This window comes from Camelina sativa, chromosome 16 (assembly GCF_030686135.1).
Source record: "Camelina sativa cultivar CO46 ecotype springtype chromosome 16, ASM3068613v1".
Classification (NCBI taxonomy): domain Eukaryota; kingdom Viridiplantae; phylum Streptophyta; class Magnoliopsida; order Brassicales; family Brassicaceae; genus Camelina; species Camelina sativa.
The window spans coordinates 1,710,848-1,727,774 of record NC_141895.1 but is presented as its reverse complement, the minus strand read 5'-3'; the positions used below and the strand labels follow the sequence as shown (position 1 = coordinate 1,727,774).

At 37.7% G+C, this 16,927-nt stretch overlaps 5 protein-coding genes across 15 annotated transcripts; 2 read left to right on the top strand and 3 right to left on the bottom strand.

Moving 5' to 3' along the window:
* The first annotated feature begins 1,109 nt into the window (after positions 1–1,109).
* Positions 1,110–4,714, top strand: LOC104749309 (uncharacterized). 2 transcript variants are annotated; one of them, XM_010470905.3, is made up of 10 exons: positions 1,110–1,422; positions 1,599–1,722; positions 2,507–2,616; positions 2,722–2,790; positions 2,995–3,110; positions 3,196–3,250; positions 3,394–3,514; positions 3,761–3,808; positions 3,910–4,004; positions 4,169–4,714. In XM_010470905.3, exons 2-10 carry the CDS (start codon positions 1,635–1,637, stop codon positions 4,268–4,270), a joined length of 804 nt encoding a protein of 267 aa, XP_010469207.1. In that variant the 5' UTR covers positions 1,110–1,422; positions 1,599–1,634; the 3' UTR covers positions 4,271–4,714. The 2 variants fall into 2 exon arrangements, with proteins under 2 accessions (XP_010469207.1, XP_087348144.1); XM_087492018.1 differs by lacking the exons at positions 1,110–1,422; positions 1,599–1,722 and adding an exon at positions 1,836–2,015.
* A 492-nt stretch (positions 4,715–5,206) lies between these two features.
* Positions 5,207–6,205, bottom strand: LOC104749308 (uclacyanin-3-like). Its single transcript, XM_010470904.2, has 2 exons — positions 5,948–6,205; positions 5,207–5,786 (listed from the first exon to the last, which is right to left on the bottom strand). The coding sequence occupies exons 1-2, from the start codon at positions 6,108–6,110 to the stop codon at positions 5,431–5,433; spliced, it is 519 nt and encodes a 172-aa protein (XP_010469206.2). The 5' UTR covers positions 6,111–6,205; the 3' UTR covers positions 5,207–5,430.
* An 842-nt stretch (positions 6,206–7,047) lies between these two features.
* Positions 7,048–8,181, bottom strand: LOC104749307 (uclacyanin-3-like). The gene is made up of 2 exons (XM_010470903.2): positions 7,917–8,181; positions 7,048–7,805 (listed from the first exon to the last, which is right to left on the bottom strand). The coding sequence occupies exons 1-2, from the start codon at positions 8,074–8,076 to the stop codon at positions 7,339–7,341; spliced, it is 627 nt and encodes a 208-aa protein (XP_010469205.1). The 5' UTR covers positions 8,077–8,181; the 3' UTR covers positions 7,048–7,338.
* A 956-nt stretch (positions 8,182–9,137) lies between these two features.
* On the bottom strand, positions 9,138–16,113 carry LOC104749306 (uncharacterized). Of its 10 annotated transcripts, none has more exons than XR_015584810.1 (7): positions 13,608–16,113; positions 13,262–13,331; positions 13,121–13,182; positions 11,312–11,458; positions 10,872–11,085; positions 10,120–10,287; positions 9,138–9,455 (listed from the first exon to the last, which is right to left on the bottom strand). XR_015584810.1 is itself a non-coding variant. In XM_010470902.2 (1 exon), the coding sequence occupies exon 1, from the start codon at positions 15,835–15,837 to the stop codon at positions 13,579–13,581; it is 2,259 nt and encodes a 752-aa protein (XP_010469204.1). In that variant the 5' UTR covers positions 15,838–16,113; the 3' UTR covers positions 13,440–13,578. The 10 variants fall into 10 exon arrangements, 1 of the variants encoding a protein (XP_010469204.1); XR_015584805.1 differs by having other exon boundaries at positions 10,872–11,114; positions 11,312–11,605; positions 13,608–16,075; XR_015584808.1 differs by having other exon boundaries at positions 10,872–11,114; positions 13,608–16,073.
* On the top strand, positions 9,700–12,013 carry LOC104749305 (flavanone 3-dioxygenase 3-like). The gene is made up of 3 exons (XM_010470901.3): positions 9,700–10,312; positions 10,799–11,046; positions 11,190–12,013. The coding sequence occupies exons 1-3, from the start codon at positions 10,061–10,063 to the stop codon at positions 11,761–11,763; spliced, it is 1,074 nt and encodes a 357-aa protein (XP_010469203.3). The 5' UTR covers positions 9,700–10,060; the 3' UTR covers positions 11,764–12,013.
* Positions 16,114–16,927: the final 814 nt, after the last annotated feature.

Here is a 16,927-nt window from a genome sequence, read left to right as displayed (position 1 = left end):
ACACAAGTTTTAATTTTATTTTGAACACTTTTGACACTCATAATCTTTGGGATCTAGAAACATTTTATGCAGAACGGAGACTTTGTCGGAGAAAGTAGCCATGCGGCCATGCCTCGTGACACCAACTTTTGACAATTCCGGAGTCGAGAGTTTTTATATCCAATCGTAAAATAGATTTGCATTAAACGTAAGGAACTAGTAATACTAGTACTATTTTTCATTTCAAATTTTTTTTTTTAGCAGTAAACGTAAGGATCAAATAATTGAGAATATATGCAAATAAGTAAGTGAATGTCTCTAATCACACGAACAAAAAGGAAAAGGCAATCTACTGCTAACACGCGGGTCGGCTATAGTAAAACCATACCGGTCATAGTATTGGCCCACGCCGTAATGAAACTGTCTCCCTCCCCCATGAGAGTTGAGACCAAGATCGCACTTACTCCATGTGATTAGGTTTTTTTTTTTTTTTTTTTTTTTTGTCAACAGTCCATGTGATTAGCTTTGCAAGACAACATTATTACTTCTATACAAAGCTAGTATCTTCTTACGAAAATTTAGTTTTAGATTCGATTTTTTTTTTTTAATTACTATTCACAAATCACACAAACACTAGATCGAAAGCGAATATTTGTTAAGATTTGATTAAAATGAATAGTATTTTGTCTTATTAACTCAAATGTTTTTTTTTTTCTTTTCGTCGAGAAGGTAATTTAAAAAAATGAATGTTGTTGTAATAGCCTAATCATTTTGCATAACCGCTGAAGATATATGGTTAAAACTCTTCAATGGTTTGTTAGGTATATAGGAGAAGGAAAAAACAAAATAGCCAAAATTAAACATTTCGGTTAAACCGAAAGTAGATCTAAATATCACCAAGGATGTTTGTATAGAAGAACCTCAAACCAATACTAATAGTAGTAATTTCAGTTATATATATTAGTAACGTTTTCTTATACTAGTAATTTACTAGTATCATTACGTTACAACAGTAATAACGAACGATGTGCACACATCACATAATCTAGAAGAAATTGGTTAAAAATACTATAACAAAAATGCAAAATTATTAATTACTAGAAAAGATTGTTGTTGTTGTTGTTGACGACGACCCGGACTTTAAATACCCCCCAGATGACCGCACGCACGAGGAGTCATTCACACTTTTCCGTTACGAAGCTCTCTCTCTCTCTCTCTCTTTTTTTTTTTCTTTTTCTTTCCCTTAATAGCGAGTGTTCCACACGCGCCAGATCCTTCCTCCCTCTGTGTTACTTAAACCCAAAGAAGAAGAAGAGAAACGAAACGGCCGAATCTTCTTCATAATAAATTCCGCGAATAATCGCCGCCCTAAACTAGACTTTCCGGCGACACTCGATCGGTGGATCTCGGAAGCAGTAACGCCCGATTCGTTCGTCTCCGACGGTAATTTACTTTTTTTTTTTAATGTGAATCAGTTTTTGATGATATGGATTGAGGTTGTTTTTTTTTTTTTTTTTCTGGTGCGATTCGCATTTGGCGACTGTGTTCGATCAGATGCTGATTGATTCGAAAACTGTATTTGTTTTCTGATGAGTTGTGTTATGGTTTTCTGATTGAAGAGATTTGGGGATTGAGCAGCGGAAGAGTGAGAGAACATGAATGATAGAGGAGGAGGCTCGTTTGTAGCAGTAAGGCGGATTTCACAAGGTCTCGAACGAGGAAGCGTTTATCATTCTTCATCTGGTAAATTTACATATTATTATTTCATCATTCATCACTCACACACACACTCTCTCCTTTAATTGTTTTTTGTTTTTTTTTGTTTTTTTGGCTTCCCTTCTCTTTTTCTTTGATGCAACTAACAAACGCGTTTTTCATCTCTCTCTCTCTCGTCGCTGGCGATTGCCTTTTTTTTTTTGGAGAGAGAGAGAGAGATTAGAGATTAGAGAGATCTGCTGATATATGTTTCGCGATTTGCTTCTGTTGCTCATCTCATAAGATAATAATCATTATTATTATGTGTGTGGATCTTCTTTGTAAGTAGTGCTATTTTTAGTGAAAATCCATACATCTCTCTCTTTTTTATCTTCTACGATTTGTTTCCCCACAGCTTGTTTTCGTTCATTTTTCTCTCTTGTTTTCTATATAGCCCCGCCAGTTGAGATTACTATATTCGCGTGTCAGCCCTTTTCATCTTTACTTTAGAGTTTCAATGCCTTCCGATTTTGATTTGTCAAACAAAACCAAAGCTCATCATTCATAATGGATGATGATGATGATGATGTAAACCATTTTATTTGGGAATTCACTACTTTGAAAGTTTTCTTCGTTCTGTCTTTGAGTATGTTTTTTTTTTTTTTTTTTTTTTTTTTTTTTTTTTATGCTTTTAAAACCGAATAAGAATTGCTTCTCACGTTTTCTTAGAGAGACATATTCTTCTGTCTTTCACCTCTCTAATCACACGTTGTTTTTGAATTAGTCATTTAATTATTCTCGAATTTTTTTTTAAAAAAATTGTATTTTGCAGCTGAGGTTGTTGCTGGATCCGCTGCGTGGTTAGGCCGTGGCCTTTCCTGTGTTTGTGCTCAGGGAAGAGATAGCGATGCCCGTCCTTCTTTTGATCTTACACCTGCTCAGGTTTCCTTTCTTTCTCTTTCTACTTACTTGTGTTTCTCCGACTGATGTTTTCAAAATAGCTGCTTTTATAACTTTCTAGCCTTATTTGTCGAATTGTTGTTGCAGGAGGATTGCCTTGAGAGGTTGCAGAACCGCATTGATGTTTCCTATGACAGCTCAATACCTCATCATCAGGTATGCTTTTTTTTTTCCTTTAGAGGATTGTTTATTTGTAAAGACTGCTTAACAACGAAATTATGCCACTCCATAGATGGTAGCTGTTTCTAGTTTACCTGCGCCTTCAATCTTTTTTTTTTTTTAACTGCATGCTAGCTTTTATAAGTCAGGCTGTACCTGCGTTACTTAAAAATATTGTCTGCTATTTCAATATGCGTGTAGGAAGCTCTGAAGGACCTTTGGAAACTTGCCTTCCCTGAACAAGAGCTACACGGAGTTGTATCTAATCAGTGGAAAGAAATGGGTTGGCAGGGCAAAGATCCGTCCACAGATTTTAGGTAATGTCAAGTCTCTCGTCTCATTGTCATCATAATCCTTACGTTTTTCCTCTTTCAGTTGACTCACCGGTACAGCATCTCGCAGGGGTGGTGGTTTCATATCTCTTGAAAACTTGTTGTACTTCGCTAGGAAATTCTCGGTAAGCCTCTATGTATAGTCTTTGTCTTTTATAACTTTTCAATTCCAGTGGCACCGTATCTGTAGATTGTTACCATCACATATAATATTTATACCAGGTAATGACATTGTAAAGTTTCTGTGCCACTTGTTTGTTTCCTGTAGAAATCCTTCCAGGACCTTTTGAGGAAACAGGTTGGGGATCGTTCTGTGTGGGAATACCCCTTTGCTGTTGCTGGAATCAATATTACGTTCATGCTCATCCAGATGCTTGACTTAGAAGCAGGTATAGCCACATTTATTATTTCGATGATTGGATAGAGTGTGAACTGCTGTTATTTGTTGTTTGTATCAGGCAGCAATATGGTAACAGCTAGTTTTATTAGCATAACCACTCCTAACTTTGATCTTCTAATTGGGTATTTGCCGTAGGATTTGGTACTTAGTACCTTATTTGTATTTGAGATACTCAGGTTCAGTAACTTTTATCTTAGTTGTGCATACTAACAATAGTTACACTTCAATATTACAGTGAAACCACGAAGTGTTGTTGGGGAAACATTTCTGAGATTCCTTTCGGGTAAATCTCAGACAATTCTGATTACATCTCATGACTTCTTCTCTTGTCACGAGTTAGATTACTAAGCTTGTGTCCTACGACTTGTGTTGTATTGTAAGCAGTGAACGAATCTGCGTTTGATCTTCTTTATTGCATTGCCTTCAAGCTGATGGATCAGCAATGGCTTTCCATGCGAGCGTCATACATGGAATTTAATGTAAGTGTAATCCTGTAACCTATTCTAATGTCGCTGAAAGTTTTAGTTTTGAAGAACCATGGCCTTTAATTGTCATATATTTGACTTTCTTGGTGTTTTATCTTGGCCTATACATAAGTTCACCAAATGATTTGTGGCTAAACTGATAATCGTGTGAATGACAGACTGTAATGAAATCGACAAGGCGGCAACTGGAGAGAGAGATTATGGTTGAAGACATTACACGTCTTGAAGATTTGCCATCATACAGTCTTCTCAGTCAGTAGCAAATAGCTTTACCAAAGACTACATTGTAAGTAGAAAGATCTAACACCTCAGAGACACTATATCAAAGCCTAAAACAACAACAGAGCAAACAAGCAAAAAGAAGACGAGGCTTGTCTCTCCTCTCTTTCTCTCTCTCGGTCGCTCATCACTCAACTTCCTGTCTTGGTTTCTACGGTTTCCTCTATACTAGTGTTGGTACCATGAAATCTGGGACATTAGGTTGTTATTTCTATGAGACAAGGTTTTAATTTTGATTCGTATGGGGTCAATTTTTCTAACTTGCGGCGTTTGGAAAACGTTGTTGGTTAGTTCGTGTTTGGGTTAATAATCATTTGGTTACATTTCCAGTAGCACTCAGAAGACCCCAAAAAGGTCTTAAAATATGATTCTCGACCAAATGTTTTTGATTCATGACCTTATTCAATATGATTTGATTTTATCTCTATCGAATCAATTTTCACACACACCTTTTTTATTGGTTGATCGGCTCTGCTTCAAATCAAAGTTGTGTGCTGCGATGTACTGGCTCAATCCCTAGACCGTACAATAGGTATCATATACCGTACTCGTACAATACAATCAAACAGTGAACTAGTCATTAGCCACACTGATTGTTTATCTTTTACCAGTCCATATATTACTAATAAAACCGAGTCCGCCTTGATGTGTATATTTCACAGTAGTCAAGTCAAATGTAATGTTGCTGTTGGAACTAGATTTGTTTTTTTACACAAAATACAAGTTGCGATTATTAGATTACAGTGTGCTATGGGTTAATATAATACAACGCTCTGTCTTTATACAATTTGTTTTTTTTAAATCACTTGAAGCCGTCCTCTGACCCGCTAATTTGGAGTAGATATATTTTCAACTTGTATTTCCTTAATTATGTTCCACAGTTTATTAGGCAAATATTATTAAGAACCCACAGGACGAAAGTGGAATCTCAGATTTTTGGTAATGAGCGACGATTTTTCTTTACGCAGTAAGCATGTAGAACATGATAACAATGACGCATTGTGCTACGTCCATGACCAGTTAAAGAAAAAAAAGAAGAAGAGAAAAGATAAACAGTAAACAAAAAAGTATTGATGAAAGGAAATAATTTATTACACACAAGAAGAGCAGTTGATGATGGACTAAGTTCGATGGGTGGGAATTATCCGATCACACCGTACATCAACACCATCGTCACCCCAATCTTTCCATAGCTCATGATTCTCTTAGACGCCGCGTTTTTAGCGTTTTTTGAGTTTCCCGGGGATGGAGACGGCGAAGGAGCCGATGGAGATGGTGAAGGCGCTGATGAAACGGCGGCAAGTACGGGAACAGCGAGTTTCATGCCACCGAGGCAGTGACCAAAAGTAGGGCAAATGAAGTGTATAGTTCCTACTCTTGTAAGATTGATCTTTGTGTCTCTTTCGGAAAAACTCTGCGTCGGTCTGCTACTGTCGCAACCATCGTAGTCGGGTTTATCCACAACGGACACCGAGTGTGAAGGACCATATTTGAACTCTGATTGGTCGATAAAGAGTAAACCAAAAAAAAAACATTAGCTTGTGTAGCAAGTTATCGGTATGAACAAATTTTAACCTAAATGTTTATTAATTAGTTTCATAGGGAGAAATAGAGTTTTTTTTGTGAAGCAAGTAATGAAAAAAAAAGAAATTCTTTACCTAGAGTGTCACCGATTCTGAAAGTCTTTCCACTAACCCAAGTCGTGTAATTGACACCACCGGCCCAACCAGCATTATCTCCGACTTGGAAAGTTACGGCGCAGACGGCAGGGACTGCCGCTAGGAGGAGGAGGATGAGAGCGGCCTCCGTGATTGATCTCATTGAGATATAATGTATATATGAGATAGATAAAGAAAGTGAAAGATATATAGAGATAAGAGATCACGAGGAAGAGGCTAAATTGTGACGTGAGATATTTGAAAATGTCATACCTTTGATTAATTGCCAATTCAATCAATCAAGTACATCAGATATATATATATTGCTCTAAACTCATTGGTATTATGATGTTTACCAAATCTTAGTTCTTTTCAAAAAAATTCTATTTGTAATGGCGAACAATCCATGAGTATTAGCTCAATTTTTATCGTTCACTAGTCTTTTCTAATCATGACATGTTGACATGTAGGGGAGAACATTTTATTTTTTGTAAAATCGATATTTAAAATTTTGAATATGAAGATATATATATATATATATATATGATGTATTGAAGACACGAAAGTTTACCATATAAAATGCGTTAGAAAGTAAGATTAGAAGATTGATGAGTTCTTTTACTATCAGAAACGCACTCAAAATAATGTTTCATAAGCATATGAAATTCTCCCACTCAAAAACACAACCTTTGTTGTGAAACAGAAATATTTCGTTTTTATTTGATAATTATCAGTGAGTTTCGTCTGAACAAGATACTGTATTATCAATAAACCCGGTAAGTTATGTTATCTATATCTGTTTTATGCTTTACAGATTTTCATTTTATTCTATCAGTGTTGGGTTCCGTTAGCTTTACATCAATGTTTTGGGGTTAGTTTAGATTGAATTAGAAGATTTGACAATTGGAATCATTTGACCCGATTATTCTTAAATCCTCAACTAGTATTTTTAAGTCATACGTAAACATGACTAGTTCAACTGGCCAGCCTTTGTTATCATCAAACACGATCTTGAATATTGGGAAACATTACAGTTCTTTGTTTTTTTTTTTGAAAAAGTGTAACATATATATATATTCTTTTAATGTGAAATATGGAAAAATGATAAGAATAAAATATAAATAGATAAATAGCAGGGACATGGCTATCACGTTATGAACCCCTACTCAAATAATTTGTAGATACAGATTTGCAACTTTCGAATTTTTGTAAGCTCGGGAATAGCTACCAGACGAGTTTCAAGTAATAATAAAAAGAAAAAATGGCCAATGAAAAACTAAAAAATTCGTTTACACACAAAGAGCAAAAAATGCTCCGATTCCAAAGACCGAGCGAGACCAAAAAGATGTATCGAGCAAAAAATGCTCTGTTTCCACCCTGCAGTGATTTAATTAGGTCATAACACCGTACATCAATATTATCGTCACTCCAATCAGTCCATTGCTCATGACTCCCTTAGAGGCCGCGTTTGGCGGCGATGGAGACAGCGTAGGCGTCAATGGAGACGGTGGAGGAGTCATTGATTCGTCTGACTCCGGCGTGCCATTGGCTGGCGGAGATGCAGATGGAGGTGGCGAACCGGTTTTGGGCGGAGATGAAGATGGAGGTGGAGAAGGAGGGGAAGGTGGAGAAGAAGGGGTGGCCGGAGACGAAGCGGCGGCGAGGACGGGAACAGCGAGTTTCATGCCACCAAGGCAGTGACCAAAAGTAGGGCAAAGGAAATGCATTGTTCCTACTGTTTTAAGATCGATCTTAGTGTCTCCATCGGCGAAGTTCTGTGTCGCTCCGCTGCTGATGCAGCCATCGTAGCCGGCTTTATCAACCACGGACACCGAGTGTGAAAGACCATATATGAATTCTGAAAGAATTAAATTAAAAGTATTATCTTTGTTAGGGGAAAAAGGGGTATCTTGTAAAGCAAGTAATCTATGTGGGGTGAAAAAAAAAACAAGCATTATTATTAATTTACCTAGAGTGTCACCCACTCTGAAAGTCTTTCCCGTGACCCAAGTCGTGTAATCGATACCACTGGTCCATCCAGAAGTATCGCCGACCTTGAAAGTTACGGCGAAGACGGCAGGGACTGCCGCTAAGAGGAGAAAGAGAGCGGCCGTCGCTGTTGATCCCATTGAGATATATAATGTAAAAGGATAGTTGAAGAGAGAGAGAGATGAGGGAGAGGGTGAAATGGTGAGCTGACTTATATATTGAAGAAAGGCTAAGAGGACGACGATGACGATTACTAAGAGTGAGTTATTAATAAAGGAGCAATGTTTGAAGAAGTCGTGGCTTTGATCAATTTGCCAACTCAGTTCATCAAATCGTCAGCTATTGATTCATATCATTATTTAAAAAGCATTGTTGTTATGTTTACCAATTCTTTCTCCCTTTGTATTTGTTTTCGTAAATGACGAAGTATCCGGCCATGTGCATTTAGCTCAAGTTAGAAAAAAAAGAAGAAGAAGACAATGTGCATACGTAAAAAGTATGTACATCATCTCAACCAGTTTCACTTTGATCAAATCTTGAATTAGAATGTTTGGAGATAACCTTATGAATGGTAATTTTTTCCGATAATGTCACATATATATTAGAGCGTATATATAGTAAATTATGATCGAAATGAAAGCTTAACATGTTTAAAAAAACAATTTAATATGAGGGGAATGGCTACCACGTTCTCTCATTTCTTTTCTAATTAGTAAAATTAGAAGTACACACAGATTCGGTACGGTGTTTCATGACAAAGATAGAATGCTCAATGACAGAACAAAAATGCCATTAAATAAAAATGATAATTAGGATTCGCTGACTTAAAAAACAATATATTAAGAAAATCCAATTATTCTCTCACCATTGATCTTTTGAATTGCGGCTGTTTTACTATAAAAACGTGTGAAACCATTAAAATAATATAAATGGTTGACATGTTCTTTAGCAACAACAAAAAAAAAAGGTTATTTGAAAATTTGTAAAAGATTCTTTTGTTTTTTTTAATTATTATTGGTTTTGGCTGTTAAAATGAATATGTTGCTCTTCAATTTTTTTTTTTTTTTAAACGTAAATAAAACAGGAACTCTAGTTTTTTTTTTTTTGGTTTTAATGTGGTTACCATTAAAATTTTTAGAAAAAAACAATAATTTAAATATACAATGGAGATATCAGAAGAAAGAAAAATACAGTAGACAAAAAAAAAAGAAGGGAAAAAGTCCCATTGATATAAAACGACGGATGCGGCCGAAGGTGGGCTAACAATTCCTTGGCCCAAACACCGACATAAGCCGAAACTTAACGCGTTTCAGAAGAGACTTCTCAAAGTTAAAGATGTTTAAAAAACATTTCATTACTTGGGAAAAGAAGTGGCAGATTGAATTTTGGAACCACACACACCAAGTTGAAACTATCTCTCAATTGTCACCACTTATTTTCTATTATTTTTGTTCATTTCCTTCTTCCTCCTTCCATTGAATCTCACCACTTTCTTTCTACTCTATCTTCTTTGTCTCCCCTGAGGCACAAGAAAACAAATTATCACTTTTTCACCTCATTCATTTTGAGCCAAATACAGATAACATCATTCACCTTCATATAACTCCAAAAACCATTGATTGTTCATACATTCTAGTAATACCCCCCATGAATCTATACCAGTAGTAGTTTCATTTACACAGAACAAAACAAACATATATATATATATATTTTTTTTATAGCATAAAAGGGAAAAAGAGAGAAACCGTTAAGTTGTAAGCATAGAATAGTGTTATCAATAACATATGATGACTCTTCTTTTCATAAAATATCCAAAAAAGCAAAACATGCAACTAGTCATCCACCCTTCACAGATACCTTTCAATCTAACGTGGCCTATCTATAAGCAAATGGGAATTCTTTATTTGGACTAGTGATCTAACCATTCATTTATGGCTTATGTATATGAACACAAAGCAGGTAGTTTCCAAAACCGTATTCTAAGAGAGAAGTAGTCATGTTGACCTTTTTTCAAATCAGGCTATCTTCATGTGTATATAAAAATGGTTTTGGCATGCTTGCTTACTATAACTTAGGACACAGTGGGATCAACAAACATAAACTCAAGTACGAAAACAGATTCCAATGGAGGAAACAAATAAGAGTGTGCTTGATGACTGCTTTACCAGTGCTATGGCACTTACCGAGTCAGGTGTCCTTCGCGTGCCAACCCGTTACATTCTTCCACCTTCACAACGACCAATGCTCGGTTCAAGCAGTGGCACAGATACCATCACACTCCCAGTCATTGATCTCTCCCTCTTACACGATCCTTTGCTTAGACCCTGTGTCATCCATGAGATTAAAATGGCCTGCAAGGGATTTGGTTTCTTTCAGGTAATGTAATACTCTTTTTGGCTACATACACTATAAAATTTATGTAACTCCATGTCCTGCATTATGACAATCCATATGAAGAAGATGTTTGGTGCTTAAATGTCTTATTCATGTGTCTACATTTCTCAGTTCATTCAAGTCAGTCATGTGTTTCATTCATCGGGCCCTAAGACTAGTCTGGAATGACATGAAGCATCTACCAGTCACACTAGATGTATGACTTTATGAGAAAGGCAGTTCTTGTCTTCTAGCATTTATATCAAACTCGACAAAGTCCCTAATCAAATAAAAACCGTCAAATAAAACAAAGTCCTTAGTTACTGTCTTTACTGACAATAAGAAATGTAGCCATGTGAAGATGCTTATCTTCTTACTTTATGAAAATGTCAGTATCTCGGTTTCATTAAAAGCACACTACACTACTGTATCATTTGCATCCCTTTTATTCAGCACATAACTCTCAGATCTAAAATTATTTCTCTACAGATTTTAAACCATGGAATATCATCATCAGTTATGAAAGATGCGCTAGATGCAGCTACAAAGTTCTTCGACTTACCTGTCGATGAGAAGATGCTTCTGGGCTCTGATAATGTTCATACGCCAGTACGGTATGGCACCAGCTTTAACCATTCAACAGACAAAGTTCATTACTGGAGAGATTTCATCAAACATTACTCCCATCCTCTCTCACAGTGGATTGATTTGTGGCCATCCAACCCTCAATGCTACAAGTAAGTAAACCTATCTGGCCATCTTCACTATCTACAAAACTTGTTATCCTTTGACGGTTATAAGAATCCTATTTGCAGCAAAATGTATCAAAACATTGGGACTCAGAATTGATGTGATCTCTTAAAATATCCTTGCTTGTCAGGGAAAAAGTGGGTAAATATGCAGAAGCAGCGCATGTGCTACATAAGCACCTAATTGAAGCTATCTCAGAAAGTCTAGGACTGGAAAAAAATTACTTAGAGGAAGAAATTGAAGAAGGCTCACAAGTCATGGCGGTGAACTGCTATCCAGCTTGTCCCGAACCAGATATTGCCTTGGGAATGCCACCACACTCGGACTTTGGCTCACTGACCATATTACTCCAGAGTAGCCAGGGGCTGCAGATAGTGGACTCCAACAACAACTGGGTTTCTGTGCCATATATTGAAGGAGCTCTGATAGTTCAGTTGGGTGATCAGGTAGAAGTCATGAGCAATGGCATATACAAGAGTGTGGTTCATCGTGTAACAGTGAAAAAAGATTTCAAGCGACTATCTTTTGCAAGTCTTCACAGTCTACCTATGCACAAGAAAGTAAGTCCAGCATCTCAGCTCGTCAATGAAAACAAATCAGCTGCCTATGGAGAATTCAGCTTCAACGATTTTCTTGACTATATCTCTAGCAATGATATTACACAACAAAGATTCATTGATACACTCAGGAAGAACAAATTCTGAAGATGCTGTTCATGACTCTCCCCCAAATCATACAGTTCGACTCGGCTATTCCCATATTGGATTATGCAGACCTAGGTTGCATGCATCTTGTTTATAATTTATGGCTTAATATCACTAGATTATCACAGAACAACATGAGAAAAATCCCTGCAAGTAAATTGCACTTGTTTATATCACATAAAAGCATACTCTGTTATCATATACGTGTATCATTATGCTCCGGGAATAAAGCTAAAGTACTCCACCTAAATTCCAGGATTTTTCTTCTATCTAAGTTAAGAGTCATATTAGTTTCTTATCTAAGAGCGAGGTTTGATAAATGGATCAAAACAGCAAGGGTAAAAGACTCAACTGAAAAGATAACAGGTAGTCGAAGAAAAAGCAAGATACTAATATTTTGAGAACTTATTTCAGGTCAACAAAAAGATTAGAAATAATAGGTATTCATTTTTTTAGTAAACGCAGAGTAATAGCAGCATCATGTCCAACAACAAAAGCACCAAAGAGAACATAGGCATAGTCTTACCTCTATCAATAGATCCATTATAGAGTTACTAGTTTGGTCCGTAGAGAAGGAAAGAGCTATTTTCTCCCTTACTGGACCACCAAAACAAAGTAACTTTGTTTCATTGTTTTATCATGCACAAACTCCACTACTTTTACTAGTTAGGTTCTTGGTCTACCAATGTCTCATAACCTTTACATATCTCACATGACCAATCTTAATTGGTTGACAAAATTTATATCTAATTATTAATGTTTATAATAGATAGGCGTTTACAAGATCAACAAAGCAAAGTGACAAGACTTCGACAAAAAGGTCAGAAGTAGTAGAATTATTGATACAAGTTTATCAAATCTTCACATTTTATCAAATTTTTGTTTTTTGATCAAATCTCACATAAGTTCCAACCTAAGTAGGTTTGGGGAAGAAATCAATTTAGTCACTTGGTAAAACTCTTACATACTTCCACCTAAGAATTTGAAAATACATTCTACAAACTAACTCTGAATTCTCAAAAAGAGAACTACAGACTAAAAAGTAAAAGACGATCCTTTAAACTTTAGAAACACGAATTTTCCTGAAGCTTGACTAGATACTGAAACAGCTAAGAAAAAACCAAATTTGGAAACTGCATCAACCAGATAAGACACAAATTTATGGGATTTGAACAATTACCATCATTAACAGCTTAAATACTCGATGTTTGCAATCTGTACTATACAGGGAAGCAAACATGTTCCCAAACCCGAAAGTCAAAGCTCGATTTCGTTCCAACACAGACACGGTACCTTGCTCTACCTCCAGAACCAAACCAAAAAGCAAGAAAACCATCACTTAAAACTGCAAATTTACCTTTGGTCTTTTGGTTCTTCACTCAGTGAGCAACATGACGATCGTTTGCACTTTTGTTTCACCTACAAGATTTTACAAGCTTAATCCTATTTAGCCCAAGAAGCCAGCTTACTAAATTTTCAGAGGGAGAGAAGAACTCACGTAGAAGTGTAAGTCTTGGATAGAGAGGAGTTGATAAAATCATCACCATAGCTTCTCCCTCCGGCGATTCCTGCAAAATCCAATTGAGTTCTCTCTGCGTTTAATATAATGTTTTGCCCCCGAGTTTCCTTTTTGTAACCAATACGTCCACATCTTCATAACTTTGACTCCATTTTAATAAGTTAGAAATTCATTTTATTCAACAATATAAACTTGAAACAAAGAGAGACTGACAACTCAAGATTCTCATCAACAATGCCGATAGATAAAAATTACAATAATAATACAAGTAATGAAGCAATATATGGTGGTAAGTGTCATCTGAAATGGCTATTTCTGATCATACCAGTGCCTCCTCCTCCTCCTCTAGGTTGTTCGCCGGATATGAGCTTCTGCAACCGGATTTGTTCCCGGAATTTTGCTATGAACTCGCCGGCTTTTCTATCAACCTCATTATGATCATGGCTCGCATTGCTTTGACTTTCCCAAGCAGCTTCTTCCTCTTCCTCTAAAGTTACTTGAGGTTGTTGCTCGGCCTCTGTCTCTTCCATAGCAACCTCTTCTGGCTCAGATTTAGCGCGAGTATCTGAACTCTTCTCCTGGTGCAGTACAATTGATAGTTCTTCTTGACGTTGTCTTCTCGATTTCGGTCTTCCTCGGCTTTCTACTTTAGCTTCTGCCCGATCATCAGATGAATCTCCATCTGCCTTTAGATCTTTCCCATGGCGATCAGATCTTATGGTCCTCACAGACTTTCCTCTCAGTGATACATTACTAGAAGCTCTCCAAGAACGTGATTCAAGCCTCGGACTATTTGATTTCAATTCCTTGTCATTACCACGAAGGTCCTTTTTCCTGGGCTTATCTGACTGCACAGTGTCATCTTCTAAGTTTCTTGTGACATCCTTCTCCGGCAAAGCGTCACGTTCCCCTCGTGAAGAATGCATTGCACGCCTTGAAACTTTAGCATTCGTTGGCTGGAACGATACCTCTCGAGCAGGAAAAGACTCGCTGAAATCCTCATCTTTTGTAGAGTCTTCCGCTGGTAGCTCCAAAGAGTCGTGACTCCTTCCCTTTTTGACCCTCAGATTGTTATTGTTGGCCTCCACTCCTTTCCCGATATTGTCTTCAAGCAAATGGCCAGTACTCTTTTGCTGAAGATTCCGTCTCCTAGTTGTGGAGTCATCCGCGGGAGATGAGATGGACTCAGGAGGGTAGGATCTGCGAGATTTGTTCCCTCTGCGGGAACTTTCAGCAGTCAAATTAAGTGATCTAGATCCCCGTTCCATCCTCCTGTCTCTGTCTCTGACTTTGCTCCCTTCCAGTTCATCTTCAAAGCCCTTCCTTACATCCTCCTCTAACAATGAACCATCACTGTAATGCCGAGAATGTGAGGCACGCCTGTGAGTATCATCGGTTACTTCTAATTCTGGCAAACGCCTGTGAGTATCATCGATCACTAATTGCGGCGATGGTGGAGATGAAGACAAAGACGGTGATGGGGGCAAGGATGGCGAATTAGACCGTGTTGAACCCTGAAGACTCTGTTCCTTGACCATTTCTTCCACATTTGAGTTTAGAGACTCCTCAGACACAGAACGAGAAGGAGAGAATCTGTTCTGAGTATGGGATGCAAGACTAGTTTGCGATGGAGAAGAAGCAGTAGACCGGGAAGAAGATGATGCCGATTTGCGAGTCGTAAATTGAGTTTCATCTACAGATTGAGGAGAAAACTCAGAAGGGTAGTTGTCTCCCATTCCCATCATTTCAGGTGTAAAATGCCATGGAACAGGTGAAGTGGGAGCAGCATCAGGCAATAATAATGAGTCAGCTTCCCCATTTACAGCTCCATCAGAAAAGGATTTATTGTTATCTTCAGGAGCTGGAGTAGTATCTCTCAGAGCAGACCTTAAACTCCTAATAGGCAAGCCTAAAGGCTGGTGAACAACGTGACCATCAAGACCATAAGCAGGTCGAGCAACCACAACCTTAGATTTGCCCTGAAAATACTGGGAACTCCAAGCTCTGACTTCATTGGTTTGACTAGCACCACCAACACCATATTCAGAAGACGATTCTTCCAATTCGGTTTCAACAACAAAAGAAGACTCGGATTTAAGAACCACAGGAGCTCGACGAGCACTGACATTATTATTAATCAAACGAGTCTCAGTCCTCACATCAACAAAATCAGAAGAATGATGATGATTCTCATCAAACTGGAAGATTGTGGAAACATAAGACAAAGAAGAAGAAGAAGAAGAAGAAGAGTCATCTACTAGACTAAAATCAAGAGGGGATTCAACAGTCCTACGGCTAAACAAACCATAAGCAACAGCAATGCCGACGAATAGGAGGTGAATGAGTTCCCAGAACTTGGTGAGCACAGTCTCGCCGACGAAATCGGGGGCTTGAGAAGGGAATAAAGGCAAGGCGAGGAGAAAGAGAGCGAAGAGAACAGACTTACAGAAGAATCCTCCTCCCCCTCCTCCTCCGGTGGATTTGGAACGGGGCTGAGTGGTAGACGGCGGCGGAGGAGGAGAGCGACGCTTGGTGTAGGGATTGGGAGACGCCATTGTCGTGGATTTGATTGAGATCTCTCTATCTCTCTCTCTGGAGTGTGGAATTGGATAAATTAGGGATTCGTTGGGGGTTGTATGTGAAGAAGGAATGAAGAAGACTTCGACGCGACGTAAGAGACAGATCTAACATTAATAAAGGCTGTGAGAGAGAGAGAGAGAAAGAGTGAGAATGGAAACTATCTGAAACTAAAAAGCAAAAGAAGAAGAAGACGAAGCCCCCCCCCCCCCCCCCGCTCGTCACAAACATCCGTGATTTACGGAATTGACCTTGGCTTTATCTGCTCCATTAAATTAAATATATATACGACGTCGTGTTACTCTTTCTTTCATTAAATATCCAAAAGAGCAGCATAACATGAAACTAGTCATCCAAATCACTTACACAACAAAGCTTCACTGATACACTCCGAGAGAAAAATTTCTGAAGATGGTGTTAATGACTCTCCCCCCCCCCAAATCATACAATTCGACTCCGGCTATTCCCATGTTGGATTATGCGGACCTTACATGCATCTTGTTTATAATATATGGCTTAACATCACTAGAGTATGGCATAAAACATGAGCAAAATCCCTGCAAGTAAATTGCACTTGTTTATATATGATACATCACATAGAAGCATAAATTGTTATCATATTATAAGTGTCCTTATGCTCTGAGAATGATGCTAAAGTACTCCAGCTAAAGACCTGAAATTTTCTTCTATCCGAGTTAGAGCATCTCCAATGGTCCTTTATTTTTTCATCTATAATAGAGATCCTCTATAATAGAGATGGATTTGACTCCAATCCACCTCTATTTTCACTTCTAAAATAGAGATTGCTATTTTTTCCTCTATTTATAGAGGAACTCTATTTTTTTCCACAAAGGGTTCCTTTATAAATAGAGGAACTCTATTTTTTCTACAAAGGGTTCCTCTATAAATAGAGGAACTCTATTTTAGAGGTGAGAATAGAAGTGGGTTGGAGTAACACTCACATCTATTATAAAGATCTCTATTATAGAGGAAAAAATAGAGAAAGCCATTGGAGATGGTCTTAGAGTCTTATTGGTTTCTCATCTAAGACCATCTCCAATGGTTTTC